General features: G+C 43.6%; 1 protein-coding gene across 1 annotated transcript in view; it reads left to right on the top strand.

Moving 5' to 3' along the window:
* The first annotated feature begins 270 nt into the window (after nt 1-270).
* LCT (lactase) overlaps nt 271-27,991 on the top strand; it is a 51,001-nt gene continuing 23,280 nt past the window's right edge. Inside the window, exons 1-6 of the mRNA XM_065880135.1 lie at nt 271-910; nt 9,383-9,462; nt 12,131-12,214; nt 14,167-14,269; nt 15,683-15,761; nt 19,120-19,846. Coding sequence (XP_065736207.1) covers nt 271-910; nt 9,383-9,462; nt 12,131-12,214; nt 14,167-14,269; nt 15,683-15,761; nt 19,120-19,846 — 1,713 coding nt within the window. The remainder of the gene's footprint in view (nt 911-9,382; nt 9,463-12,130; nt 12,215-14,166; nt 14,270-15,682; nt 15,762-19,119; nt 19,847-27,991) is intronic.

Below are 27,991 nucleotides of genomic sequence, written 5' to 3'. Positions count from 1 at the left end.
ATAATTTGTAAGTAAGAAAAAATGTGGAGAACATTTTTCTTCAGACACTTCCCAGGTTCCTTGGCATAAATTGTGTGAGAAGTTTGAGGTTTTTGTGTTATCTCTTACAGTTTTAAAATTTTTTGATGTTACATAGGTGAATCACATACTGATTTTATTATCGTAGATAACCCAGTTACATAGTAAGTGTTTACAGTCACTTAGTATTTTACAACCTCAACTGTAGTTATAAAGTAAGTATTCCACATACCTCCTAACAGTTCCTTGAAGATGGAGCTAGTCTGGCATTTAGTCCTTATTGTCCCCCTAAGTTTTTCTTGTTGGGGGTTAGACTGGGAATCTGATAGAAACTTAATTTCAGCTGCTGGTCCTCTAACCAGCAACTTGCTACGCAACCTGAGGGGTCCACTGGGAAACCAGGATTCTCCCTTTGTAACAGGAGACAAAGAAATTTATGTTTGTCGCCAGCCACTGCCCTCTTTCCTGCCAGAGTACTTTAGCAGTGTTCGTGCCATTATGATCACTCATTACAAAGTATTTCTGCCGTGGGCACAGCTACTCCCAGAAGGAACCTCCAAGAACCCAGACAAGGAAACAGTGCAGTGCTACCGGCAACTCCTTGAGGCCCTCAAGAGTGCTCAGCTTCAGCCCCTGGTGGTCCTGCACCACCAGACTCTTCCTGCCAGCACCGTCCAGAGAACTGAGGCCTTTGCTGATCTCTTTGCTGACTATGCCTCCTTCATCTTCCACTCCTTTGGGGACCTAGTTGAGATCTGGTTCACTTTTAGTGACTTGGAGGAAGTGATAATGGAGCTTCCCCACCAGGAATCAAGATCTTCACGTCTCCAGATCCTCACTGACGCCCACAGAAAAGCCTATGAGATTTTCCATGAAAAATATGCTTCTCAAGGTGAGTACACATGACCCAGGTGGCTGACCCACCGGCAGCCTTCATTACCCACCTTCCTCCACCCTCCTTAAAGCAGGACTCAGCATTTCTTTCCACTTACCTCCAAGTCCCCTTGGGACTTCCCTGGCAGTCCAGTGGTTAAGACTCCGAGCTTCCACCGCAGGGGGTGTGGGTTCAAGCATCCCTGGTCAGGGAAGTAAGATTCCACATGCCACAAAGCACAGCCAAAAAAAAGTCCCCTCATATCTATTTATTAGTGAGAAATTAATACCGTACTGAAGATTTCCCAGTGGAGGTAGGTAGTGGTGGTTTACATTGTACAGTGCCCAGCATTCCCTTTGAAAAATATCTTTTGAGCCCCCTTGCCCAATCTTTTTTTTTAAAATAAATTTATTTATTTATTTTGGCCGTGTTGGGTCTTTGTTGCTGTGCACAAGCTTTCTTTAGTTGTGGTGAGTGGGGGCTGCTCTTCGTTGTGGTGCGCGGGCTTCTCATTGTCATGGCTTCTCGTTGTGGAGCACGGGCTCTAGGCATGCAGGCTTCGGCAGTTGCGGCACGCAGGCTCAGTAGTTGTGGCTTGCGGGCTCTAGAGCGCAGGCTCAGTAGTTGTAGCACATGGGCTTAGTTGCTCTGCGGCATGTGGGATCTTCCCAGGCCAGGGATCGAACCCATGTCCCTTGCATTGGCAGGCAGATTCTTAACCACTGCGCCACCAAGGAAGTCCCCTTGCCCAATCTTGAGTCTGCACTATCACCGATTATCTTTCTGTCCTTTCTCCAGTCCTGCCTCCCTGACTCTTCCTACGATTTCAAGATTGCCCATCCTCTCATCCACCCCGTTTTCTTTTATTTATTTATTTATTTTTATTTTGTGTGTGTGTGTGTGTGTGTGTGTGTGTGTGTGTGTGTGTGTGTGTGTTTCGGTCATGCCCCTCAGCTTGGGGGACCTCAGTTCCCCGACCAGGGATCAAACCCATGCGCCCTGCAGTGGAAGCCCAGAGTGCTAACCACTGGACCTCCAGGGAATTCCTGAGCCTCCCCTTTTTTTTAATGCAAAGCGAGTTACATGTTCTAGTTGAAGCCTATATTCCAGCAGGGGAGACAAATACAAAGATAAAATAATAATATGCTGACAGATAGTGAGAAGAGCATGCTTACAATTGTCCGTATTCCTGCTTCATGGCTAGTTTAAGGTTCCAATTCAGTAGACCCGGATGGAATCAGGACATTGATTTTAATAAATTCCCTAGGTGAATCTAGGCTAGGTACACCAAAAAATTGGTACACCAATTTTGAGAACCAATTTTGGATTATATATGCTTCCTGGTTTTTATTATACACTGTATGTATATTTTTATACATAGTATATAATACATCTGCATACTTGTATACTCTACCTTTGAAACTTAACATATTTAATGAATATATTCTTATTTTATTAAAAACTCTTTGAAAGCGTGATTTTCAGTGTTGTTACAGGTTCCCATTATATTAATGGATCATAGAGTTTAAAATATTCTTTCATTTTTGTATATAAGTTTATTTAATTTTCACTATTAAAAATTATGTTGAGCTTCCCTGGTGGTGCAGTGGTTGAGAGTCCACCTGCCAATGCAGGGGACACAGGTTCGTGCCCTGCTCCGGGAAGATCCCACATGCCGCCGAGCGGCTGGGCCCGTGAGCCATGGCCGCTTTTAACCAACATATGTTGGTTAAAAGCAAACTAACTTTTCGAAGGTGGGGATATTGAATAATATCCCCCAAACTGAAAAGGAACTTTGAGACCAAAAAGTGAAACAGGCAACTCCATAAAATGCAATTATGGAGTTTACTGTGGGTAATTTACATATGGGTAAGATCGGGTGAACAGCGATCTGGAAACATTTGCAGCTGCATTCCTCACTGCCAAAAGGGGCACAAGGGAATTTAAAGGGGCCAAAGCTAAAAATGCAATCTGATTATTAAGGGAGAAGCACATCTGCACCAGTGGGACTGGAAGTTTTTCCATCCCCTAGGGGGTCTCATGACCATTATTCCTTGAGGACCATTAACCATCTGTGTCAGCTAAAGAGCATTCTTCCAGTTCTTATATCTGATGAAGACAAGGGTAAAAGTTGATAGGAAACTTATCTGGCTTGGGTGCATTACTTGTGAGTAGGCTAAAGCTCAGTCACACAGGAAGGGGAGGGGTTAGGACTGTGGGCCTAAGATGGAGCTGACAAAATAGAGTCAGTGTGGTTCAGCCACACAATAACTAACACCCATGGAGTGACCACTCAGTCCAGCAATTAAAATATAACAGAATACTGTGGTGATTTTATAACACAGAATTATTGAATCACTATGTTGTGCACATGGAACTAACATAGTGTTGTAGGTCAATTATGCTTCAATTTTTTAAAGAGTAAGAAAACAGCAAAATATTATATATAATATATAATACATATATATAATATATATATTACACCACTTCACATCAACTAGGATGGCTGTAATAAAAAAGACAGACAGGGACTTCCCTGGTGGCGCAGTGGTTCAGAATCCGCCTGCCAATGCAGGGGACACAAGTTCCAGCCCTGGCCCAGGAAGATCCCACATGCTGGAGAGCAACTAAGCCTGTGTGCCACAACTACTGAGCCTGTGCTCTAGAGTTCAAGAGCCACAAGTACTGAGCCTACGTGCCACAACTACTGAAACCCATGCACCTAGAGCCCAGGCTCCACACCAAGAGAAGCCACCACAATGAGAAGCCCGCGCACCGCAACGAAGAGTAGCCCCCACTTGCTGCAACCAGAGAAAGCCCGCGCACAGCAATGAAGACCCAATGCAGCCAAAAATAAATAAGTAAATAAATTTATTTTTTTTAAAAAAGACACAATAACAAGTGTTGGCAATGATGCTGAGAAATTGGAACACTCATACTTTGCTGGTGGGAATGAATTATGGTGCAGCCACTTTGGAAATCAGTTTGGCAGTTCCTCAAGTTAAATTTTAGAGTTACCATATGACTCAACAATTCCTCTCCTAGGTATATATCCAAGAGAAATAAAAGCAAATGTCCAGACAAAAATGCATCACAAATGTTCATAGCAGTATTATTCATAATAACCAAAAGTGGAAACAACCCTAATGTCCATCAATTGATGGATAAACAAAAAGTGGCATATCAGTACAATGGAGTATTACTCAGCCCTTGAAAGGAATGATGTACTGATTCGTGCTACAACATGATAATGCTTGAAGACACTATGCTAAGTGAAAGCAGCCAGTCTCAGACCACATATTATATGATTTCATTTATATTAAATATCCAGAGTAGACAAATCTATAGAGACACTAAAGTAGAGTAGCTATATCTGGGGCTAGAAGAGAGAATGGGAAGTGACTGCTAATGGTTATATAATTTCTTCCTGGGTTACTAAAATGTTCTGGAATTAGTGGAGATGGTTGCACAGCTTTGTAAATGTACTAAAGACCACTGAATTGTATACTTTAAAGCGATGAATTTTATGGTATATGAATTATATCTCAATTTTTTAATGTTAAAAAATTAATTGGGGGCTTCCCTGGTGGCGCAGTGGTTGAGGGTCCGCCTGCCGATGCAGGGGACGGAGGTTCGTGCCCCGGTCCGGGAGGATCCCACGTGCCGCGGAGCGGCTGGGCCCGTGAGCCATGGCTGCTGAGCCTGCGCGTCCGGAGCCTGTGCTCCGCAGCGGGAGAGGCCACAACAGTGAGAGGCCCGCATACCACAAAAAACAAAAACAAAAACAAAAACAAAAACAAACAAAAAAAAATTAATTGGAAGGTTGAGGGTTTATAAAACAAAACAAACCATACCACAACTTATGTCTACTTGTATATTCTTCCCTATCTCATCTCCCATTCTCCCCCACCCCATCCCAGGTTACCACTGTGCTAAATATTCCATCCATTTTTATTAGTCTATGGCTTTCCTCTCTTCCCCATTTGGTGTCCGTAATGGAGGTACAAGGTCAAACATTTTAAATAAAAATATTTAATTACAGAAAAAGTGGGATTTTACTAAATATATTGTAGCCCCCCAAAATTCACCATGTTTTAAAAATTGGTTTAAAAATTAAATTCCCGAGCTTCCCTGGTGGCGCAGTGGTTGAGAGTCCGCCTGCTGATGCAGGGGACACGGGTTCGTGCCCCGGTCCGGGAGGATCCCACATGCCGCGGAGCGGCGCGGAGCGGCTGGGCCCGTGAGCCATGGACGCTGGGCCTGCGCGTCCGGAGCCTGTGCTCCGCGATGGGAGAGGCCACAGCAGTGAGAGGCCTGCGTACCACAAAAGAAAAAAAAAAAAAAAAAATTAAATTCCCATTTACTGCTGATTAGAAAATAAACAATGTGAAATGCAGTTCTGATTTTTTCCTAAGAATTTTTTTATCAGGGTATGATTTACACACAGTGAAGTGCATAGATCTTAATTTTACACTTCGATTAGTTTTGACAAACCCATACATCCATGTAACCCATACCTTTATCAAGATATAAGACATTAACCAACACCTCCAAAAATCCCATTCCTGATCAATTTTATCCCTTCCTAGTCAATCCCTACCCAAGGAACAACCACTGATCTGACTTCTATCAGCATAGTTACGAATGGAATCATACAGTATGTACTTTTTTGTTTGTCTTTTTTCATTCGGCATGTTTGTGAGATTATTTTGTTGCTGTATTAGTAATTTGCTCCTTGTTTCTTCTAAGTGGTGTTCTATCATGGATGTATCACAAATGAGGGGCATTGGGGCAATTTCCAGTTTTTATCTCCTATAAATAAGTTGCTATGAACGTTCTTGTACAGGTTTTTGCATGGACATATGTTTTCATTTCTCTTGGATAAATACCTAGGAGTGGAATTGCTGGATTACAGGGGAGAGATGTATTTGACTTTCTAAGAAACTGCCAGTTTCCCAAAGCAATTGTTCCATTTTATACTCCCACTAGCTGTGTGTGAGAATTTCAGTGGCCTCACATCCTCACCAACGTTTGGCATTTTCATCCTTTCTATTTTAGCCATTCTGATGGTATCTCACTGAGATTCCATTACTTTTTAAAAAATATAGTTTCTATCCCAACTGCATGTGTGCTTAAACAATATAGTATTCAATTTTGATTGGTTTGGTTTTGAGCATCATGAAAGAGTATTATACTTTTTGTAGTCCTCTAGGACTTCTTTTTTCTCCAACAAAACTGTTTCAAAAACTTATTCATATTGTTGAATATAGCTATAGTATCTTCTTTTCACTGCTATCTGATATTCCATTGTGGGACTAAGCCACATTTTATTAATTAATTCTCCTGCTTATGTGCATCAGCAACCAGAATGGCTACTATTTTTAAAAAACAGAAGATCCCAAGTGTTGGTGAGGATAGAGAGAAATTATAACCCTGTGCATTGCTGGCCAGGATGTAAATGGTGTAGCCACTATGGAAAACTCTGTGGCAGTTCCTCAAGAAATTAAACATAAAATTACCATATGATCTAGCACCTGTGGGTATATACCCAAAAGAATTGAAAGCAGGACTTGAACAGATATTTGCACACCCATTTTCATAGCAGCATTATTCACAATAGCCAAAAGATAGAAATAATCCAAAAGCCCAGACAAGGATGAATGGATAAAGAAAATATGCTAGATACATACAATTGAATATTATTCAGCGTTAAAAAGAAATGAAATTCTGACACATGCTACAACATGGATGAACCTTGAAGACATTATGCTAAGTGAAATAAGCCAGACACAAAAGGACAAATATTGTATGATTCCACCTATGTGAGGGACCTAGAATGATCAAATTCACAGAGACAGAAAGTAGAATAATGATTACCAGAGGCTGGGAGGAGGGGGAAATGGGGGAGATACTGATCATGGACACACAGTTTCAGCTTGAGATGATGGAAAAGTTTGGGAGGTAGATGGTGGTGACAGTTGCACAACAATGTGGATGTATTTAAAGCCACTTAAAAAAATTTTAATGGTAAATTTTATGTTATGTATTTTTACCACAATTCTGAGAAGTTCTTTTCTAATCTTTCTATATGTGTTATTATAAACCTCCTATTGATGTTTTTAATGCGCACCATGGGAAGGATACAAAAGAAGATTCTTAGCAGAGAGTCAGAGGGAGAGCAGAAGAGTGAACATCCCTCCCACATAAGAGTAGAGTTGCACACAGCACCCTCCTCTTGTACAACACTGGGACACAATCTACAGCAACACTCGAGTCCCCACCCACCTCTTGAAGCATTGATACTGGCAGTTCAGTACTGTCCGTATTACTTTTATTGAAGCATTTAGGGCAAAAGAGAAAGGAGCAAACTGAAAGGGACTATTTTTTAATGGACAACGGCAATGGTTTTTGGAGGAAGGACTTCCCTTTGTGGTGGAAACAGAATGGAGCTTATCCTTAGTGAAATCTAGTAATGCCTGTGAGGGACATGAACTTACACAGTGCTGTGCAGTGATTTTTCTACATGGCCTTGAAACAGTTAATTCTCAACCTACAGCAAATACTGATTTTAAGTTCTGTAGACAAGAATACCGACTTTTAACCATATCCAGCAAAAATTACAAGATAAATTATCTTAAGCCAGAGCAATTACCCACCATTTCATTCCCAAGAAAACATGAAACTGCAAGCTTAGAATGAGAATCTAGTTTTGAGTAATCTGCATTTTACATTATTTTAAGAAGTATAGTTTGTGCTTGCACTGGAAACAGGTTGGGAACCTTATCGGGAAGTTTATTTTGTATGATATGAGAATTTCTGGGACTTCAGGAACATTTGTTCACTCTGATTCTAAAAACAGCTTGTAAAGTCAAATAGAAGTGATTTGTGGGTCAATTGTGCTTAGGGATTAACTGTACTCTTGTGTCATGTCATTGATCCGGAGATAATACTAAATTGTACATTTTAAAGTGTTCAGCACAGTCTGAGAACATGTGTTCTATGTGAGCTGATGTGATGATAGACTGAAGCATGGAAATCTGTGCAATATGAAATGGCTCCATCAGGCACAATCACTGAATAACTGGAAAATATCGTTATCTTATCAGAATGAGGACTAAATGTCTCTGAGTGATATTCCCTTCTCCGGGGATTTCAAAGTTCCATTATGTTTATCAAAGTAAGAACTTTGATAGTTGGCAGCGGTTGTTAATGGTGGTTTCATTGACTGGGGAGATCTTTCTCCTGTATAGAATTTGGATGCAGGAGAGAAGTCAGACATATAGTCTTATAGTTTAAGTCTCAAACTCTGGTTTCATTCAATTTTTGTTTACTGTTTCCAAAGCACAGGTCTGAGCACCTGCCTATGCACCCAGTCCTAAGCTTGCTGTTTGGAGGGCCTAGAGAAATGTTTAAGTTTGCTCCTCAAGGAGCACACAATCCAGCAGGAGATAGAGACTTATGCACATCAAAGAGTTAGATGGCACTGCTAACGACTGAGGAATCCCAAGTCCACAGCAGCCTGTTTCGAGTTGTGGTCTGAGCATCACTGCCTCAGAAGCACCCAGGAAGCTTGTTAAAAGGCACTTGCTCCTGGGCCCACCCCAGTCGGCTGACGGGAAGGACAGGTGATTCTGATGCACATAAGCTTAAGCACCACTGTTAGGTGATCAAATGTCAAAGCAAGTGGGTACAAACTGCACAGGTTAATATTTCCTTCATGCGCAGTAAGTGTCGAATGGACATTTGCACAGCAAAAAAGGACAGGTAACAGCAGTCCCCTGAGAACGCCCTGCCTTTCAAAAGTCTCTCCCCACTTGGAACTCTTAGCTGTTTGGAACCAATTGTTCCCAAGCTTTAGTGTGTATCAGAATCACCTGGAGAGCTTGTAAAGCACGCAGAGGCCAAGGTTTATTAGGAACTTAGGACGCAGTTCTCTCCTTTCCAGCTTTTACATTGCTCAGGGTTGGGGGAAGGAACTGCTTTTATTCTTACAAAAGACTTTACAAGTGTCCTGCACTTCACCATCCTGATTTACATGAAACACTCTTTAAAAGGACGTTTTTTATTTTTTTTTAAATTTATTTTATTTATTTTTTTTGCGTTACGCGGGCCTCTCACTGTTGTGGCCTCTCCCGTTGCGGAGCACAGGCTCCGGACGCGCCGGCTCCGCGGCCATGGCCCACGGGCCCAGCCGCTCCGTGGCATGTGGGATCCTCCCGGACTGGGGCATGAACCCGTGTCCCCTGCATCGGCAGGCAGACTCTCAACCACTGCGCCACCAGGGAAGCCCAGGACATTTTTTAAAAAGCTACCTTGTTTTCTAAAATCTTTCAGCTAGGGTAAAGCCATGTGAGTGATTTCTTAAGAAATCCTTTTTAACGTCAGTGAACATGGAATAGAAAGGTCAAGAGGAAATAAGTTCGCCAGGGGCTTCTGGGGTCACAGGCTCCTTCCTCTCTCACCTTCAGCCCTTCCTCTGGTTGGTTTCAGGCCAAAAGCTCTCTGTGGTCCTGCGAGCCCAGGTGGTCTCCGAGCTCCTGCTAGAACCATCTACGTCTGCACTTGCCAAGGTAATGACAGCCCAAAGAAATAGCATCTGTAACTTCTCAGGAAAGTTGCTATTTTAATTTTAAAAAACCAAGAGAAATTTTTGTCTTTTGGCTTGACATTCTTTTTTTAATCTATTTTATTGAAGTATAGTTGACTTACAATGTTGTGTTAATTTCTGCTGTACAGCAAAGTGATTCAGTTATACATGTATATATATATATATATTCTTTTTCATATTCTTTTCCATTATGGTTTATCACAGGATATTGAATATAGTTCCCTGTGCTATACAGTAGGACCTTGTTGTTTATCCATCCTCTGTATAATAGTTTGCTTGACATTCTTACAAATGCCTCTTATGAGTGTTATGCATTCTCTAGATTCATAATTACTTTAAAACAAAATCCTATTTGTTGTAGCCCCAGCTCTCACTTGGTCAAGTGTCAGCTTTTGCCTGCACAAAGAAGTCAAATGCCTCTGCTCTTGCTCTTTTTATTAAAAGAGCTTCTTAGAAGAGAGGTCAGTGTTTTTAGCAAAACAGATACTAGGGTAAAGGTTTTTTTTTTTTTTCTTTAAATAATGACCCCCTAGAGTGCCCATCCTGGTTTTGACCTCCTCTAAATACACCTTTTAAATATAATTTTAATAAGAAAAGTTAAAACATCTGAGAACTTAGCAGCTTTGGCCCTTGTAATGTTGGCCGCAGGGCGGTATGGAACACCCTCAGAGAAAACAACTGATTTCTCTAGTTGTGCGGCACTGGTGTCTGTGCTATGATGGAGGCCCCATATGCCAAGGTCCAATTTCAGATTTATCAGCTCAGGGATTTAAAAACCAGACATGATAAGGTTCTGAAATGGCCAGGTCCAAGACTGATTGTATGGCCATATTACCATCTAAATTCTTTTACGAGGGGCGATAATTGCTATCAGTTATGAGCTCGGGAGACCAAAGTGCTGATTGAAAAGTGTTTGTCAAGCAGCAGTCTTTGAACTGGTCTCTCTGCCCCCACTCCTGCCACGCATCTGGGCCACCTTCCGAAAGCACAGTTTTGTTCATTTCCCTACTGAGAAGCTACACTCCCCTGAATTGGTGAAATTCCTCAGGGCCTTCCAGAATATGGCTCACTGGGGCTTTCTTGCTCTCTGGCCTCACCTTTTTGTCCCAGAGTGTATGCTATTTTTCCTGCCGACTCTCCTGCATTCCCTACCTCAAGTCCTATCCTCCTGGCCTTCCTCAAATCTCTTCCAACAAAATTCTATCTACTTTTAACATCTGTGTGGATGTGCCCTCCATCAGGAGGCCTCTGTTAATAATACTCCCTCACTCAACCTGATGTGATCTCTCCCAGCTTGGAACCCTTAGCCACTTGTTTAGATCAGCGGTTCCCAAGCTTTGGTGTGTACCAGAATCACCTGGAGAGCTAGTAAAGAACACAGAGGCCAAGGCTTAATGTGGAGGGTTGCCGTGGGCCTTCATAGGCTTCCCAAGTTCCCAGGTGAGTCTAATTCCCACCAAGATTTGAGGACCACTGATGTGGATTTTTCATATAGCACTTAGAACTTTCTGCCTGTTCTTCATATAGTCGGTGCATCTGTTAACACTCTGTATCAAGTTGGAAGCTTCTGTGGATCTCACTCATCTTTAAACCCAACACAGTGACTTTCAAGGGTATAAACTCAATGATCATGTGCTGTATGGAATTGACAAAGCAAGCAAGCACTGATAGGGGAAGGTTCGAGTGGAGCTCACCAGCAGGGAGCAAGCCAGTGGAATGTTGAGTAAACACCAGTGATAACTTGACTGGGAAAGCCATAGGGAGCCAGAGGAGAGTCAGTTATCAAATGTCACAGTGCACTGGGTTGTCAGCAGATACCATTATTGACGGTCTTTGTCCCAAGGGAAGAGAAGGGGAGAAGACAGGCAATGATCTGTTCATGGCCAGGATAGAAATGGCTCACTGAAAAGGGTAGGGAGGGGATCACCGTGGTATCTGCATATGTTTAGACTCTGAATCTGTAGTTCTTAAAGTATATGCAGGCCAGAGACAAAGCAGAGGGGTATGTCCTTAACTGGAGCACAGACGGGGGTGTCCATGGACCATGAGAGTTCTGTTCTCCAATAATAATGTGGACCAGGCTAGGGCCACCTGGGGTGGACTTGAAACTGTGGCCTGAACGTAGCGAGTGACTATAGCCTACAATTAAAACAAAACCCCAAACCCCAGTAGGGTCTGCCGAAATTACTAAGGGGCCTGTGGGTGGGTGAGGGCCGCACTGCCTCCGTCCTGCAAAGTGGAAGGCCACGAGGAGGGTGCTGCTCAGGGCAGCTCTGGCCTCTGACTCCCTTCCTTCGTGCTCATCCACTTGGTGGAAACCCACCCTTTCTGGCATATGGTGCTTCTTTCATTCACTCACTCATTCAGTTGTGCGCATTTACTGAGAGCTTCCTGTGTGCCAGGCACTTTGCTGAGTGCACACGTGATGTATTCCCCACAGCACGTAGGCACACCCCACACACATTCTCACTGTGTCCCCAGCTTTTCCTCATCCTGCTTTTCCCTTGGAAAATCCCACTTTGGAGTATTCCATTTAGTAATAAGGGGAGAAACAAAAAAAAGAATACTTCTGAGCAGTTATTTGTCTTGAAATTCCTTGTGCTCTGATGATCCTATTTACTTATTTCTAGGACGCAGTTGACTTCCTCTCTCTAGATTTATCTTATGGATGCCAAAGTGAGGCAGGTTTCCGGCAGAAGCTGAGTCAATTGCAGGTAATTTGAGCTGTTTTCCATATTGATGATGAATGGCAAAGTTTCCTGAGAGCATATTAGACATTTAATGCTTCAGCTGATGTGTAAACTGAACTTCCTCCAAGAGTCCATATACTTGCAGGGAATTCCCCAGTGGTCCAGTGGTTGGGCCTCTGTGCTTTCATCACTGCCAAGGGCCCAAGTTCAATCCCTGGTCAGGGAACTAAGATCCCACAAGCTCCTCGGTGCAGCCAAAAATAAGTAAACAAATAAAAGAGTCCACATACTTGCAGAGTTGCATCTGGAGAGATTCTTATAGAGAACATCTGGAGGTTAGATAGTCTTCCCTGGAAAGGATAATGAGGGTTGGCTTGTTAAGGTAAATATTTACATGGATCCTCTGCTCTCTTGTGTAGAAAACTACTGAGAATCCAAATTCCAGTGTTCATTCTGAGATTAAAACAGACATTTCATGGATGTGGTCATGTAGATATTTATCCTGACAAGCCACCCCTCACTATCCCTCCACTCTCCTCAGAGCACCTGCACCCCCTCTCTGAGCCTCAGCTGCTGCTCCCTACTGGCACACAGGTGTCTTAGGGCCTGAGGACCCACAGCACATCCACAGGTTCTGAATTCTTCAGGAGGTACATGCAGGAGTCCCACGTTCCCTTCTCAGAAGAGGCTTTGCTCACCAGAGGCTTCCCCACTCAGCAGAGGGCTCCTGCAGCTCTCCAGTCCTGTGATACCACAGGCTGCCTCACTGCATATGGATCTTCCAGGGAGGGGAAAACCCTCGGTTCCCTTAGGAGTTTGGCTTTGCGCACTGACCTGGCCCAGGGAAAGAGCAAGACTACGTGGGTCACAGCTCCACTCACTGGTTCTGAGCGACTTACTTGGTTTCTCAGAGATTAAGGCTTGAGGCTCATTGTTACTGGCTGCTCTGAGAAAATAAAGAACCCGCCTGGCTTCTTTTTAAGTAGTTGCTATTGGTATTTCTCAGTGGCTGTTAACGACTAGAGGAGGAAAACTTAGTGTGGGAAAAATGACAAAACCCAACCTCCCCCAAAAAAGGTAACCTAAAGTGGGGTCAAAGAACATGTCAGCCTAAAGATGTTTCTTTTGACACTGAAATGGCTAGAAATGGGAGAGAAATTATACCTGCTCCAATTCTAATGAAGATAGCTTCTTTTAAATTTCTTTATGGAATATGTCAGATATATCCAAAGGTAGAAGGAAAAGTAAACTGAAACCATCCCCAGCTTCAAAAGCTATCAATTCGTGGCTGATCTCGTTTCATCTATACCCTACCTTCCCCCTCTCAAACCAGATTGTTTTGGGGTTTTTTTTTGTTTTGTTTTTGTTTTGTTTTTTTTGCGTTATGCGGGCCTCTCACTGTTGTGGCCTCTCCCGTTGCGGAGCACAGGCTCCGGACGCACAGGCTCAGCGGCCATGGCTCACGGGCCCAGCCGCTCCGCGGCATGTGGGATCCTCCCGGACCAGGGCACGAACCCGTGTCCCCTGCATCGGCAGGCGGACTCTCAACCACTGCACCACCAGGAAGCCCAAACCAGATTGTTTTGAAGCAAACCCTAGACATCCATAAACATCTTGACAGTGGCGCCTGATTGAGCTTCTTGTAGCAGCACAGGCCCCTGACATGAGCAGACTGCCTTGTTCCTGGTCCTAACACAGTGACTGGTTCTAGGAGGTACCTTGTAGCCTGAGGGGATGGCAGAAATTAGCCTGTCTCTTTGGTGGGGGGTCAGTGTAGAGAATGGTCTATGTTATTGAAAAGTGTAGATTTTTCTCCCTCAAGTCTAGAGTCTGCTCTCTTTATTGACTGAGACAGCTAGCAGTCATTTCCAAAACCAAATTGAGTGTCATGATTTCTTATCTTTAAAATCTGTCGCTGTTAACAAAAAACTTACTCTAGGCAGCTTCAGTTCACTTGCTGGCCTATATCATTTCAGACTATTGAGCCAAAAGTGGAAGTTTTCATCTTCAATCTGAAACTCCAGGACTGCCTCTCCACAAAGAAGAACCCAGCTGATCTGTTCTTCAGCCTTCTCACAGGTGAGTGAACCATCACTGGAGAGGTTTGGAGTGATATTTGGTGCACTGGCTTGTGGGGTAGCTATTTCAAAAGTCTGGGGTTCCAATGGGAGGAGCGACCAGAGGAGGGGTGGTCTGAGAGCCCATCCCAGATGAGTTTAATGTCCCTTGTCTTCTTGTTGTTCGTCTTGATCCCTTAGCTCCCACTGACCCAAGAAAGGAGAGAGGTTCTGTACGAGGATGGTAAGGATGCCTTGGTCTCATGGAAATAAAGACCATCAGGCCTCAAATGTCAGGTGTAAGCATGGCAACTGCCCTGTGTCCATCTGTCCACTTCCATTACCCCTCCCTCTAAGGTCTCTCGTCTCTGCCCCACTTGGCAGGGCTGCCCCTCTCCCCTCAGCCACCTTACTTTTGTTCATTTCCCCATTACCTAATCACAATCTTCAGGTATAGGACCCACAGCTCATGGAGCATCTCCTTGGTGTCTCTTAGTTCAAATTCTTGAGAGTGAATCTGATGGGTGGGCCGTGTAATCAGAAGATTGCTCCTGGGACTTCCCTGGTGGTCAAGTGGTTAAGTCTCTGTGCTACCACTGCAGGGGACACGGGTTCCATCCCTGGTTGGGGAACTAAGATCCCACATACCACATGGTGTGGCTATTAAAAGAAGGAGAAGAAGAAGATTGCTCCTGGTCCAATCCGGCCAAGGGAAAGTAGGAGGTCCACTAAGGCCTCAGGGGCTGAGGACCACTAGACACTGTGCAGGAAGGGCCAAGGGGCACGCTCCTGCATGCCTGGATATCCAGTTCAGTCTCCCTGTAAGGTCAGAATATGGGAGAAGTTGGTAGTGCCCTTTCTACCACCTGTAACCAGTGCTGAGCTGGCTTCACAGACCTCTTGAACTGCATCCATGGATACCACTTAGTAACTCTTGCCCTGACTCATCTTTGATGGTATAATGATTTCCGTTCTTAAATCCCATCACTTTCTAAATGGTTAAAATGGTCAATTTTATGTATAGTTTCTTACAAAAAAAATAAAATTCCGCCCCCTTCTGATATTTGAGTTTTGAGTCAGTTCTCCTTGTTTGGTCTCCAGACAAGCAGCATTAGCATCACTTGGGAACTTGTTAGACATTCACATTCTAGAGCCCACCTCAGATCAGAAACCGTGATCAGAAACTTTGGAGTGGGCCCAGCAATCTGTGTTGAACAAGCTCTGCAGGTGATGCTGATGCACATAGAAGTTTGAGAACCACTGTTCTATCACTTTTGACTTCTATAAATCTTTAGCCTGTGGAATTTTCCAGAGGGGTTTGGAGCCATTGCTTGGGGTTTGGGTGTGGTGTATAAGTGAGGAAAACTGTTGATAGTAGTCATGCATATTGTTGGTTGGGCTTCAGGTGGAGTGAATTAAACGTCTTCTCTTACAGCCATAAGTGAAGAACAAGTGCTCACCATTGGGTTTGATCTTAGTACATTCCTGAGCTGTTCATCAAGTTCCAAGAAAAGGTAATGTTAGATTTCCTGTGGGACTACCAATAACTGATATTTGCAGAATACTCTGTTGTTCTTTCACATGTGTAAACACAGGGGACTGTTGTCATCTGCCTCTTGGACCAGTGAGTCCTTCGTGGCCATTCTAGAGACAAGAGATGAAGGCTCAGAGGGGAAAGCAGGGAGCAGTGTCTCTGGCCACCACACGGTTCTCCTCTAGTTCACCCAAGTGCACACAGCTAGCAGAGCTGGTGTTTAAACCCCTGCCTTCTAGTTTAGATCTTGTTGGAGGCATTGTGAGGTTGTGGACGAGCAGGCTGGGTTAATGATAGATCTGCCCATCCCTGAAGTATGTGATCTGAGTAAGTAAGGTGAGTTCTCTGCACCATTTCCTCACACAAAATGTGAAACATCTTACCCGTGAGGAGATGACATAGATAGGAAAGCCAGCTGTGCAGCAGGGCAGAAGCCTAAATCAGCAGTTTCTCAGGACAAAGGTTTTAAATTATTGTGGGATTGCAAATAATTTCTTAGCACATGACTAAAGTACCAAAATTTGTAAGTGACATACTGAAAAACAATTAGAGTAGATTTGAGGTTATCTCCATAATTATATCATTCTCATGCACTTATATTCCAATGCGCTTCTCGAGAAAAGTTTGGTGTGGAAGCCAGTGCAGGGAACTTCCCAGAACCCTCAGCTCTCCGTGGGGGTATGTTACGCACCTGAGCATCATATACCGTGTGTCAAGGAAGGACCAAGGCCCGGAGGCAATCATTGGCTTCCCAGACCTTCAGCTAGAGCTCACCTCAGACATTTCTAGCACAGCTCTGTCCAAGATCATAAACTTCAGTTGCCACCACCTCTTTGTACTTTTTCTCTCCCAGCATTTGGCTGTCCTCAGCTGTGTCTCCTTCCATTGTTCAGTCCTCTCAACTCACTTCAAATCAGCAGTTCAGATCACCAGACCCTAAGCAGCTGCACATGTCAGGCTTTGTGCCGGCAGTATGAACAGTATGATGAGCAGGTAGATCAGAACTGCTCTCTGTTCACACGTGGAGTCAGCTGAGGAGTGCTGGGCTATCTTTTCAGAAAATAAAACTCAAGAGGTCATAATAAACGTGGTACCCTGGGGACTTCCCTGGCGGACCAGTGGTTAGGACTCTATGCTTCCACTGCAGGGGCCACGGGTTCCATCTCAGCTTGGGGAACTAAGATCCCACATGTCGCGCATGACATGGCAAAAGAAAAAGAAAGGGGGCACCCTGAGATCACAATGATTGCAAAACCACAAGATGACATGAGACACCGGCTCCAGGATTCTCTAACACCTTGATCTCTCAGTACCTTGCCTGCAGGGAAGATCCAACATTGGCTAAAGTTAAACTGAGAGTGGAGGCGGGGGGTTCTCACTCAGGTGGATGTTGATGGAGAACCTGCAGGGGCAGGTGGAAGCGCGTCCTGAGAGGACGGGCATCATTTTCTTGTCGGAGTGTTTTAGACCTCAGAAGTGAGACAGAGAGGCCCGCCAGTGATTCTAGCACAGAGTATGGCAGGAGATACAGACTGTTCCCCAGAGGAGGGAAAAAGAGCATTACCTGGGATGCTCTGAGGTGGCTTAGAGTGGGGGGTGAGGGGTGGCTGAAGGAGGGCACTTGGAGGGCTGGGCATAGAGACTTTCTGTGCTAAATCTCTTCCCAAGTTAGGCAAACCCAGGACTCCCAGCTTCAAGGCCTGTATGGCAAGTTCTGTGTTATCCAAGGGCAGTTTGTTTCTTCAAGACCTCTTCTCACCCAAGCCAGAAGGACGGTCATAGTCAGAAGGGTTGGGTCAGAACAGCTGGCACCCCTCCATGCCCCTGGTGTGCTCCAGAGTCATGCATCTGTTTTGGGTAATCCACAAATATAGGCTATCACTTCCCCTCACCACTTTTCTACCAAATGCGGATGAGTTGATGCTTCATAAAATAGGAGGAGCTTAAGTTTGGAAGGTCCAGGCTCCACTCCACAGGAGGGAGGTCTTTCTGCAGTGTCTCCGTCACTTCTACCAGTTCTGTGCTCTGGGCCAACCTTGTATAAGTGTCAGCCCCTCGATGGCCCAAGGACAGGGAGATGCTCTTGTACTCCACTCCCTCTCCTCTTGTGTGTTCTCTTCTCCAGGCCAAACACACCCACCTCCACCAATCCTTCCTCAAGGTTGCCCTCTGCTGGTGTAACTGCTGCATGTTATCACGCACTGCTTTCCAGCCTGCAGGACAGGACTCAGAGAAAACAATAAAGAAAGAAGGGACGGAGGGAAGGAGGAAGGAAGGAGAGAGAAGGAAAACAGATTAGAAGTAAATAAAATATATCAGACTTCATTGCGTATGAGAATAGCATTTTTATGTTATGCTTTATTTCACCTATGTTTATTTCTGATGTTTATTTCAGATACATTTATTTCTGAAATAAAACATAACATGCACATAAATGTCTACACATCTACACACATACATAGTGATATGTGGTTAAAAGCACAGATTCTGTGCTGTACCATTTGCAAGCTGTGTAATCTAGGAGGAGTTCTCATTTTTTAAAAAAACAAGATGTAAGTTTATTGATATAAATAAAGCCTGAAGATGGACAGTCTAGAGTGGGTAAAAATCATCAGGAATCCAGGCTCCTATCTTGTTGCTTTGTTATTCTTAACAAAACTTCTACCTCATGGTGCAGGATGGATGCTTGAGCTCCTGCCATTATGAGCATAATCCAGGCAGCATGAAGAAGAAAGGAGGTTATAGTCAGGGTTGACATTTGAGTGGTACACATCAGTAGAGATGCACCAGTCATTCAATTATTGAAATATTTCTGTACCAGCTGGTAAGTAGCTGCTGGCCCCCTGATGCACGAAGTTACTCATTTCTTTAAGTCTCAGTTTCCTCCTCTGTAGGAAGAAGATAAATAATGTAGTACTTATCTTGTATACTTATTTTGAAAATTAAATGAGATAATGTACATACATTTTTATCATAGTGGTCACCATAGAATCAAAAGTCTCAGTAAATTGAAGTCATTATTATTAGCTATGTTTTATAAATATACATTATAAGAAGAAAAACTTTCATCAGAACTGAAGACTGTATTCAAGGGTGATCTAAACAGCAAACAGTAGCATTGGTACAGTATTTTCAGTCATGCAGGAGCAATGATAACTCACCTAAGAAGAGACAATAATAATAATTTTCCCATCTACTTGCTGCCCATGACTTTGGGTCAGTGTTTCTGGAATCTTTACTGATTAAACACATTGTCACTGTTTATCGGTCTGGGGGCATTTGTAACTTACAGAGTCATTACTTATACTATGTCCCTTTATGTCACTTCACTCCTACAGCTGGTCTTGTTCTCTGACTGACAACCTGACCCTCCAGACTCTCCTGCAGCTGGACCCGGAGACAGCAGTAGACTCCTCTCTGCCCCACTCAGCCTATCAGAGAGTCTGGGAAATGTTTGCCAACCAGTCCAGGGCAGAAAGGGATGCTTTCCTGCAGGATGTTTTTCCTGAGGGTTTCCTCTGGGGCGTCTCCACAGGGGCTTTTAATGTGGAAGGAGGCTGGGCCGAGGACGGAAGAGGGGCGAGCATCTGGGACAGAGTCGGGCACCAGAACACTGGCGAGGGCCAAGCAACGCCAGAGGTGGCCAGTGACAGTTACCACAAGGTAGACACTGACGTCGCCCTGCTTCGTGGCCTCCGGGCCCAGGTCTACAAGTTCTCCATCTCCTGGTCCCGCATCTTCCCCACTGGGCAGGGGCAGAGCCCCAACCTCCGGGGCGTCGCCTACTACAACATGCTGATCGACAGGCTGCTGGACTCGCACATCGAGCCCATGGCCACGCTGTCCCACTGGGACCTGCCTCAGGCCCTGCAGGATCGCGGCGGGTGGCAGAATGAGAGCATGGTGGATACCTTCCTGGACTATGCGGCCTTCTGCTTCTCCACATTTGGGGACCGTGTGAAGCTGTGGGTGACTTTCCACGAGCCGTGGGTGATGAGCTACGCAGGCTACGGCACCGGCCAACACGCACCGGGCATCTCCGACCCAGGGGTGGCCTCTTTTAAGGTACTTCCCATCCTTGCAATGCCTACTTGTTGGAAGAGAAAAGACATTGGGTTAGAAAAATGTTATTTTACCTTCCCATCAGCAAGTCTTTCCTTTTTTTTTCCTTTAAAGGAAATCAGAGGGAGGGAGGGAAGGAACCATAAATTCTTAATCACCTTATTTGTCCAAACACTATTCTGGCACTTTAAAAATTGTTGCCACCTCCTCAGAACGGCTCTGATGGATGAGGGAATCGGGGCTTAGGAGGAGAAGCAATTGGTCGTGCTGACATTGCTAGTGGGTTAGCAGTGTGAAGCCAACATTTGAGCCCAAGTCCCTTGACTCCAAAGCAAGTTTTCCATGTCAGCCAGGACTCTTAATTGCAAGTGACAGAAAACCCAACCCAAACTGACTTAAACAAGGAGGGAATTTCTGAGTTCTGGAAACTGAAGAGTCTTAGTTTTAGCTGATCAGAGTGGAGCTTGATTAGCCCACAGATGATGTTACCAGGACTCGATTTTTCTTCTTCTCTTGCTCCGCTCACTGGCTTTATTCTTGGGCAGGCTGGTAGCCAGATGGCCGCAATCCTTCTCTCATTATTTCAAGATCAGCAGAAAACAGAAAACACAGCTTGCCTCTGTTCTGGCGTTCCCAGGAAAGTTCTCCCCGTGCTCATGGTCTCTGCATGGGTCGCATGCCCATCCCTGAACCAGTCACTGGTCTAGGCTAGGGGACTGTGTGGCACTGATTGGTTTTGACCCAGGTTCCAGCTCTACCCCTCAACACACTGAGAGACAGGGAGGTGGGGCGGGGGGAGGATGGTCTTTCCAGAGGGCAATCAGGGTATCATTTCAACAAGAAGGTGATGTGTATCCTTGAGACAAAATTTAAAATGGCTTAACATGGGTCCCATCCATCATTTCCCTTTTTCTTCAAAAGCTCCCAGGAAACCTACCAGCTTCCCTGGCTGCATTCTTCAGGACAATTAGTCTAGCTTTCCCCCAGCACCTTTTGGGTTCTCTTCTCTTCTGAAAGAGGAGCATTCACTGGGCCCCAGGCTAGATGTTAAGTGCCACCAAGACACTTAACTGTCCATTAGAAAATTAGAGAACAATTCAAAATACCCACAATGAGAGTGAGCTGGAATACTGTGAATAAATGACTCAGTGAAATGCCAAAATATAGCGCTTACGTCAAGGCTTCCATTCTGCTCTTGTTCAGCAAGTGACCGTACCCACGGAGACAGAGAACACTTCTGAAAGGGGAAAGCTTGAACCTTTCTGTTTGTCTCTTTGTTGTAAAACTCATCCCAGCCTTTACACCTTAGGCTTCTTATCCCTACAGCCGTGGCTCCTGAGACTTTTCTACAGAGACTTTTATGAGAAAGTCCACCTCACTTTTTTTTTTTTTTTTTTTTTTGTGGCTGCGTTGAGTCTTCGTTGCTGCGTGCGGGCTTTCTCTACTTGCAGCGAGTGGGGGCTACTCCTCGTTGTGGTGCGTGAGCTTCTCATTGCGGTGGCTTCTCTTATTGCGGAGCATGAGATCTAGGCGCGCGGGCTTCAGTAGTTGTGGCACGCAGGCTCAGTAGTTGTGGCACACGGGCTTTGTTGCTCCGCGGTATGAGGGATCTTCCCGGGCCAGGGCACTAACCCGTGTTCCCTGCATTGGCAGGCGGATTCTTAACCACTGCACCACCAGGGAAGCCCCACCTCACTTTTCTCTTTCAATTCTTCCTTTTATTTATAAAACATTATGACACCATTAAGGAAAAATTTCCAAGAAAAGATCTTTTTCATAGTTGTACTGGTATTTCCTTCCAGTCGCGGCTTACTTACATTCATAGTGTAGTCACAGTGTGCACTCAGCTTAGTGCCCTTGTTTTCTTTTTGTTGTTGTTTTTATTGAAGTATAGTTGATTTACAACATTGTGTCAATCTCTGCTGTACAGCAAAGTGATTCAGTTATACACATATAGACTTTTTTTTTTTGGGTATTTAGTCTTTATTCTGAATCTGATAGACAACAGTTATTTTTAAATTTGAAAATTTCATTTATTTTTTTATACAGCAGGTTCTTATTAGTCATCAATTTTATACACATCAGTGTATACATGTCAATCCCAATCTCCTAATTCATCACACACACACCCCCCCCCACTGCTTTCCCCCCTTGGTGTCCATACATTTGTCCTCTACCTCTGTTTCTCAATTTCTGCCCTGCAAACCGGTTCATCTGTACCATTTTTCTAGGTTCCACATATATGCATTAATATACGATATTTGTTTTTCCCTTTCTGACTTCACTCTGTGTGACTGTCTCTAGATCCATCCACGTCTCAACAAATGACCCAATTTCATTCCTTTTTATGAAAAGGAATTGTATTCCATTGTATATATATATATACCACATATTCTTTATCCATTCATCTGTCGATGGACATTTAGGTTGCTTCCATGACCTGGCTATTGTAAATAGTGCTGTAATGAACATTGGGGTACATGTGTCTTTTTGAATTACAGTTTTCTCTGGGTATATACCCAGTAGTGGGATTGCTGGATCATATGGTATTTCTATTTTTAGTTTTTGTGTGTGTGTGTGTGTGTGGTACCCAGGCCTCTCACTGTTGTGGCCTCTCCCGTTGCAGAGCACAGGCTCAGTGGCCATGGCTTACGGGCCCAGCTGCTCCGCGGCGGACCGGGACATGAACCTGTGTCCCCTGCATCGGCAGGCGGACTCTCAACCACTGTGCCACCAGGGAAGCCCTATTTTTAGTTTTTTTAAGGAACCTCCATACTGTTTTCCATAGTGGCTGTATCGATTTACATTCCCACAACAGTGCAAGAGGGTTCCCTTATCTCTACACCCTCTCCAGCATTTGTTGTCTGTAGACTTTCTGATGATGCCCATTCTAACTGGTATGAGGTGATACCTCATTGTAGTTTTGATTTGTATTTCTCTAATAATTAGTGATGTTGAGCAGCTTTTCATGTGCTTCTTGGCCATCTGTATGTCTTCTTTGGAGAAATGTCTATTTAGGTCTTCTGCCCATTTTTGGATTGGGTTGTTTGTATTTTTAATATTGAGCTGCATGAGCTGTTTATATATTTTGGAGAGTAATCCTTTGTCCGTTGATTCGTTTGCAAATATTTTCTCCCATTCTGAGTGTTGTCTTTTCGTCTTGTTTATGGTTTCCTTTGCTGTGCAAAAGCTTTGAAGTTTCATTAGGTCCCATTTCTTTATTTTTGTTTTTATTAACATTACTCTAGGAGGTGAATCAAAAAAGACCTTCCTGTGATTTATATCAAAGAGTGTTCTTCCTATGTTTTCCTCTAAGAGGTTTATAGTGTCTGGTCTTACATTTATGTCTCTAATCCATTTTGAGTTTATTTTTGTGTATGGTGTTAGGGAGTGTTCTAATTTCATTCTTTTACATATAGCTGTCCAGTTTTCCCAGCACCACTTATTGAAGAGACTGTCTTTTCTCCATTTTATATCCTTGCCTCCTTTGTCATAGATTAGTTGACCATAGGTGCGTGGGTTTATCTCTGGGCTTTCTATCTTGTTCCATGGATCTATATTTCTGTTTTTGTGCCAGTACCATATTGTCTTGATTACTGTAGCTCTGTAGTATAGTCTGAAGTCAGGGAATCTGATTCCTCCAGCTCCGTTTTTTTCCCTCAAGACTGCTTTGGCTATTTGGGGTCTTTTATGTCTCCATACAAATTTTAAGATTTTTTGTTCTAGTTCTATAAAAAATGCCATTGGTAATTTGATAGGGATTGCACTGAATCTGTAGATTGCTTTGGGTAGTATAGTCATTTTCACAATATTGATTGTTCTAATCCAGGAACGTGCTATATCTCTCTATCTGTTGGTATCATCTTTAATTTCTTTTATCAGTGTCTTATAATTTTCTGCATACAGGTCTTTTGTCCCCCTATGTAGGTTTATTCCTAGGTATTTTATTTTTTTTGTTGCAGTGGCAAATGGGAGTGTTTGCTTAATTTCTCTTTCAGATTTTTCATCATTAGTGTATAGGAATGCAAGAGATTTCTGTGCATTAATTTTGTATACTGCAACTTTACAGAATTCACTGATTAGCTCTAGTAGTTTTCTGGTGGCATCTTTAGGATTCCCTATGTATAGTATCATGTCATCTGCAAACAGTGACAGTTTTACTACTTCTTTCCAATTTATATTCCTTTTATTTCTTTTTCTTCTCTGATTGCCGTGGCCAGGACTTCCAAAACTATGTTGAATAATAGTGCTGAGAGTGGACATCCTTGTCTTGTTCCTGATCTTAGAGGAAATGCTTTCAGTTTTTTACCATTGAGAATAATGTTTGCTGTGGGTTTGTCATATATGGCCTTTATTATGTTGAGGTAGGTTCCCTCTATGCCCACTTTCTGGAGAGTTTTTATCATAAATGGGTGTTGAATTTTCTCAAAAGCTCTTTCTGCATCTATTGAGATGATCATATGGTTTTTACTCTTCAATTTGGTAATATGGCGTATCACATTGATTGGTTTGCATATATTGAAGAGTCCTTGCATTCCTAGGGTAAATTCCACTTGATCATGGTGTATGATCCTTTTAATGTGTTGTTGGATTCTGTTCGCTGGTATCTTGTTGAGGATTTTTGCATCTATATTCATCAGTGATATTGGTCTGTAATTTTCTTTTTTTGTAGTATCTTTGTCTGGTTTTGGTATCAGGGTGATGGTGGCCTCATAGAATGAGTTTGGGAGTGTTTCTTCCTCTGCAGTTTTTTGGAAGAGTTTGAGAAGGATGGGTGTTAGCTCTTCTCTGTTTGATAGAATTCACCTGTGAAGCCATCCGGTCCTGGACTTTTTTTTTTTTTTTGGCGGTACGCAGGCCTCTCACTGTTGTAGCCTCTCCTGTCGTGGAGCACAGGCTCCGGACGCGCAGGCTCAGCGGCCATGGCTGACGGGCCCAGCCACTCCGCGGCATGTGGGATCTTCCTGGACCAGGGCACGAACCCGCGTCCCCTGCATCGGCAGGCGGACTCTCAAGCACTGCGCCACCAGGGAAGCCCGGTTGGAAGATTTTTAATCACAGTTTGAATTTCATTACTTGTGATTGGTCTGTTCATATTTTATATTTCTTCCTGGTTCAGGCTTGGAAGGTTATACTTTTCTAAGAATTTGTCCATTTCTTCCAGGTTGTCCCTTTTATTGGCAGAGTTCCTTGTAGTAGTCTCTTAGGATGCTTTGTATTTCTGCAGTGTCTGTTGTAACTTCTCCCTTTTCATTTCTAATTTTATTGATTTGAGTCCTCTCCCTCTTTTTCTTTCTTTTTTTTTTTTTTGTGGTACACGGCCCTCTCACTGTTGTGGCCTCTCCCGCTGTGGAGCCGAGGCTCCGGGCGCACAGGCTCAGCGGCCATGGCTCACAGGCCCAGCCACTCCATAGCGTGTGGGATCCTCCCGACCTGGGGCACGAACCCGTGTCCCCTGCATCGGCAGGTGGACTCTCAACCACCGCACCACGAGGGAAGCCCTCTTTCTTTTTCTTGATGAGTCTTGCTAATGGTTTATCAATTTTGTTTATCTTCTCAAAGAACCAGCTTTTAGTTTTATTGATCTTTGCTATTGTTTTCTTTGTTTCTATTTCATTTGTTTCTGCTCTGAACTTTATGATTTCTTTCCTTCTGCTAACTTTGGGTTTTGTTTGTTCTTCTTTCTCTGGTTCCTTTAGGTGTAAGGTTAGATTGTTTATTTGAGATTTTTTTTGTTTCTTGAGGTAGGCTTGTATAGCTATAAACTTCCCTCTTAGAAGTGCTTTTGCTGCATCCCATAGGTTTTGGATCATCGTGTTTTCATTTTCATTTGTCTCTAGGTATTATTTGATCTCCTCTTTGATTTCTTTAGTGATCTCTTGGTTATTTAGTAATGTATTGTTTAGCCTCCATGTGTTTGTGTTTTTTTCCCTGTAATTCATTTTTAATCTCATAGCATTGTGGTCAGAAAAGATGCTTGATATGATTTCAGTTTCTTAAATTTACTGAGGCTTGATTTGTGACCCAGGATCCTGGAGAATGTTCCATGCGCACTTGAGAAGAAAGTGTAATCTGCTGTTTTTGGATGGAATGTCCTATAAATATCAATTAAATCTGTCTGGTCTATTGTGTCATTTAAAGCTTCTGTTTCCTTATTTTCATTTTGGATGATCTGTCCACTGGTGTAAGTGAGGTGTTAAAGTTCCCCACTATTATTGTGTTACTGTCGATTTCCTCTTTTATAGCTGTTAGCAGTTGCCTTATGTATTGAGGTGCTCCTATGTTGGGTGCATATATATTTATAATTGTTATTATTATATCTTCTTCTTGGATTCATCCCTTGATCATTGTGTAGTGTCCTTTCTTGTCTCTTGTAACATTCTTTATTTTAAAGTCTATTTTATCTGGTATGAGTATTGCTACTCCAGCTTTCTATTGATTTCCATTTGCACGGAATAACTTTCCATCCCCTCACTTTCAGTCTGTATGTGTCCCTAGGTTTGAAGTGGGTCTCTTGTAGACAGTATATATATGGGTCTTGTTTTTGTATCCATTCAGCAAGCCTGTGTCTTTTGGTTGGAGCATTTAATCCATTCACATTTAAGGTAATTATCGATATGTATGTTCCTATGACCATTTTCTTAATTGTTTTGGGTTTGTTTATGTAGGTCCTTTTCTTCTCTTGTGCTTTCCACTTAGAGAAGTTCCTTTAGCCTTTGTTGTAGAGCTGGTTTGGCGGTGCTCAGTTCTCTTAGCTTTTGCTTGTCTGTAAAGCTTTTGATTTCTCCATCGAATCTGAATGAGATCCTTGCCGAGTAGAGTAATCTTGGTTGTAGGTTCTTCCCTTTCATCACTTTAAGTATATCATGCCACTCCCTTCTGGCTTGTAGAGTTTCTGCTGAGAAACCAGCTGTTTACCTTATGGGAGTTCCCTTGTATGTTATTTGTCGTTTTTCCCTTGCTGCTTTCAATAATTTTTCTTTGTCTTTAATTTTTGCCAATTTGATTACTATGTGTCTCGGCATGTTTCTCCTTGGGTTTATCCTGTATGGGACACTCTGCGCTTCCTGGACTTGGGTGACTATTTCCGTTCCCATGTTAGGGGAGTTTTCGACTATAATCTCTTCAAATATTTTCTCTGATCCTTTCTCTCTCTCTTCTCCTTCTGGGACCCCTATAATGTGAATGTTGTTGTGTTTAATGTTGTCCAGAGGTCTCTTAGGCTATCTTCATTTCTTTTCATTATTTTTTTCCTTATTCTGTTCCACAGCAGTGAATTCCACCGTTCTGTCTTCCAGGTCACTTATCCGTTCTTCTGCCTCAGTTATTCTGCTATTGATTCCTTCAAGTGTAGTTTTCATTTCAGTTATTGTATTGTTTATCTCTGTTTGTTTGTTCTTTAATTCTTCTAGGTCTTTGTTAAACATTTCTTGCATCTTCTCGATCTTTGCCTCCATTCTTTTTCTGAGGTCCTGGATCATCTTCACTATCATTATTCTGAATTCTTTTTCTGGAAGGTTGCCTATCTCCACTTCATTTAGTTGTTTCTCTGGGGTTTTATCTTGTTCCTTCATCTGGTACATAGCCCTCTACCTTTTCATCTTGTCTTTCTGTGAAAGTGGTTTTTGTTCCACAGGCTGCAGGATTGTAGTTCTTCTTGCTTCTGCTGTCTGCCCTCTGGTGGATGAGGCTATCTATGAGGCTTGTGCAAGTTTCCTGATGGGAGGGACTGGTGGTGGGTAGAGCTGACTGTTGCTCTGGTGGGCAGAGCTCAGTAAAATTTTAATCCGCTTGACTGCTGATGGGTGGGGCTGGGTTCCCTCCCTGTTGGTTGTTTGGCCTGAGGCAACCCAACACTGAAGCCTACCTGGGCTCTTCGGTGGGGCTAATGGCAGACTCTGGGAGGGCTCACGCCAAGGAGTACTTCCCAGAACTTCTGTTGCCTTGTCCCCATGGTGAGCCACAGCCCCCCCACCCCCGCCTCTGCAGGAGACCCTCCAACACTGGCAGGTAGGTCTGGTTCAGTCTCCTATGGGGTCACTGCTCCTTCCCCTGGGTCCCAGTGCACACACTGCTTTGTGTGTGCCCTCTAAGAGTGGAGTCTCTGTTTCCCCCAGCCCTGTCGAAGTCCTGCAATCAAATCCCACT

The sequence above is a fragment of the Phocoena phocoena genome, chromosome 7, assembly GCF_963924675.1.
Source record: "Phocoena phocoena chromosome 7, mPhoPho1.1, whole genome shotgun sequence".
NCBI lineage: Eukaryota > Metazoa > Chordata > Mammalia > Artiodactyla > Phocoenidae > Phocoena > Phocoena phocoena.
Note: the sequence above shows the minus strand (reverse complement) of the source record. Positions and strands in the feature narration are given on the sequence as shown.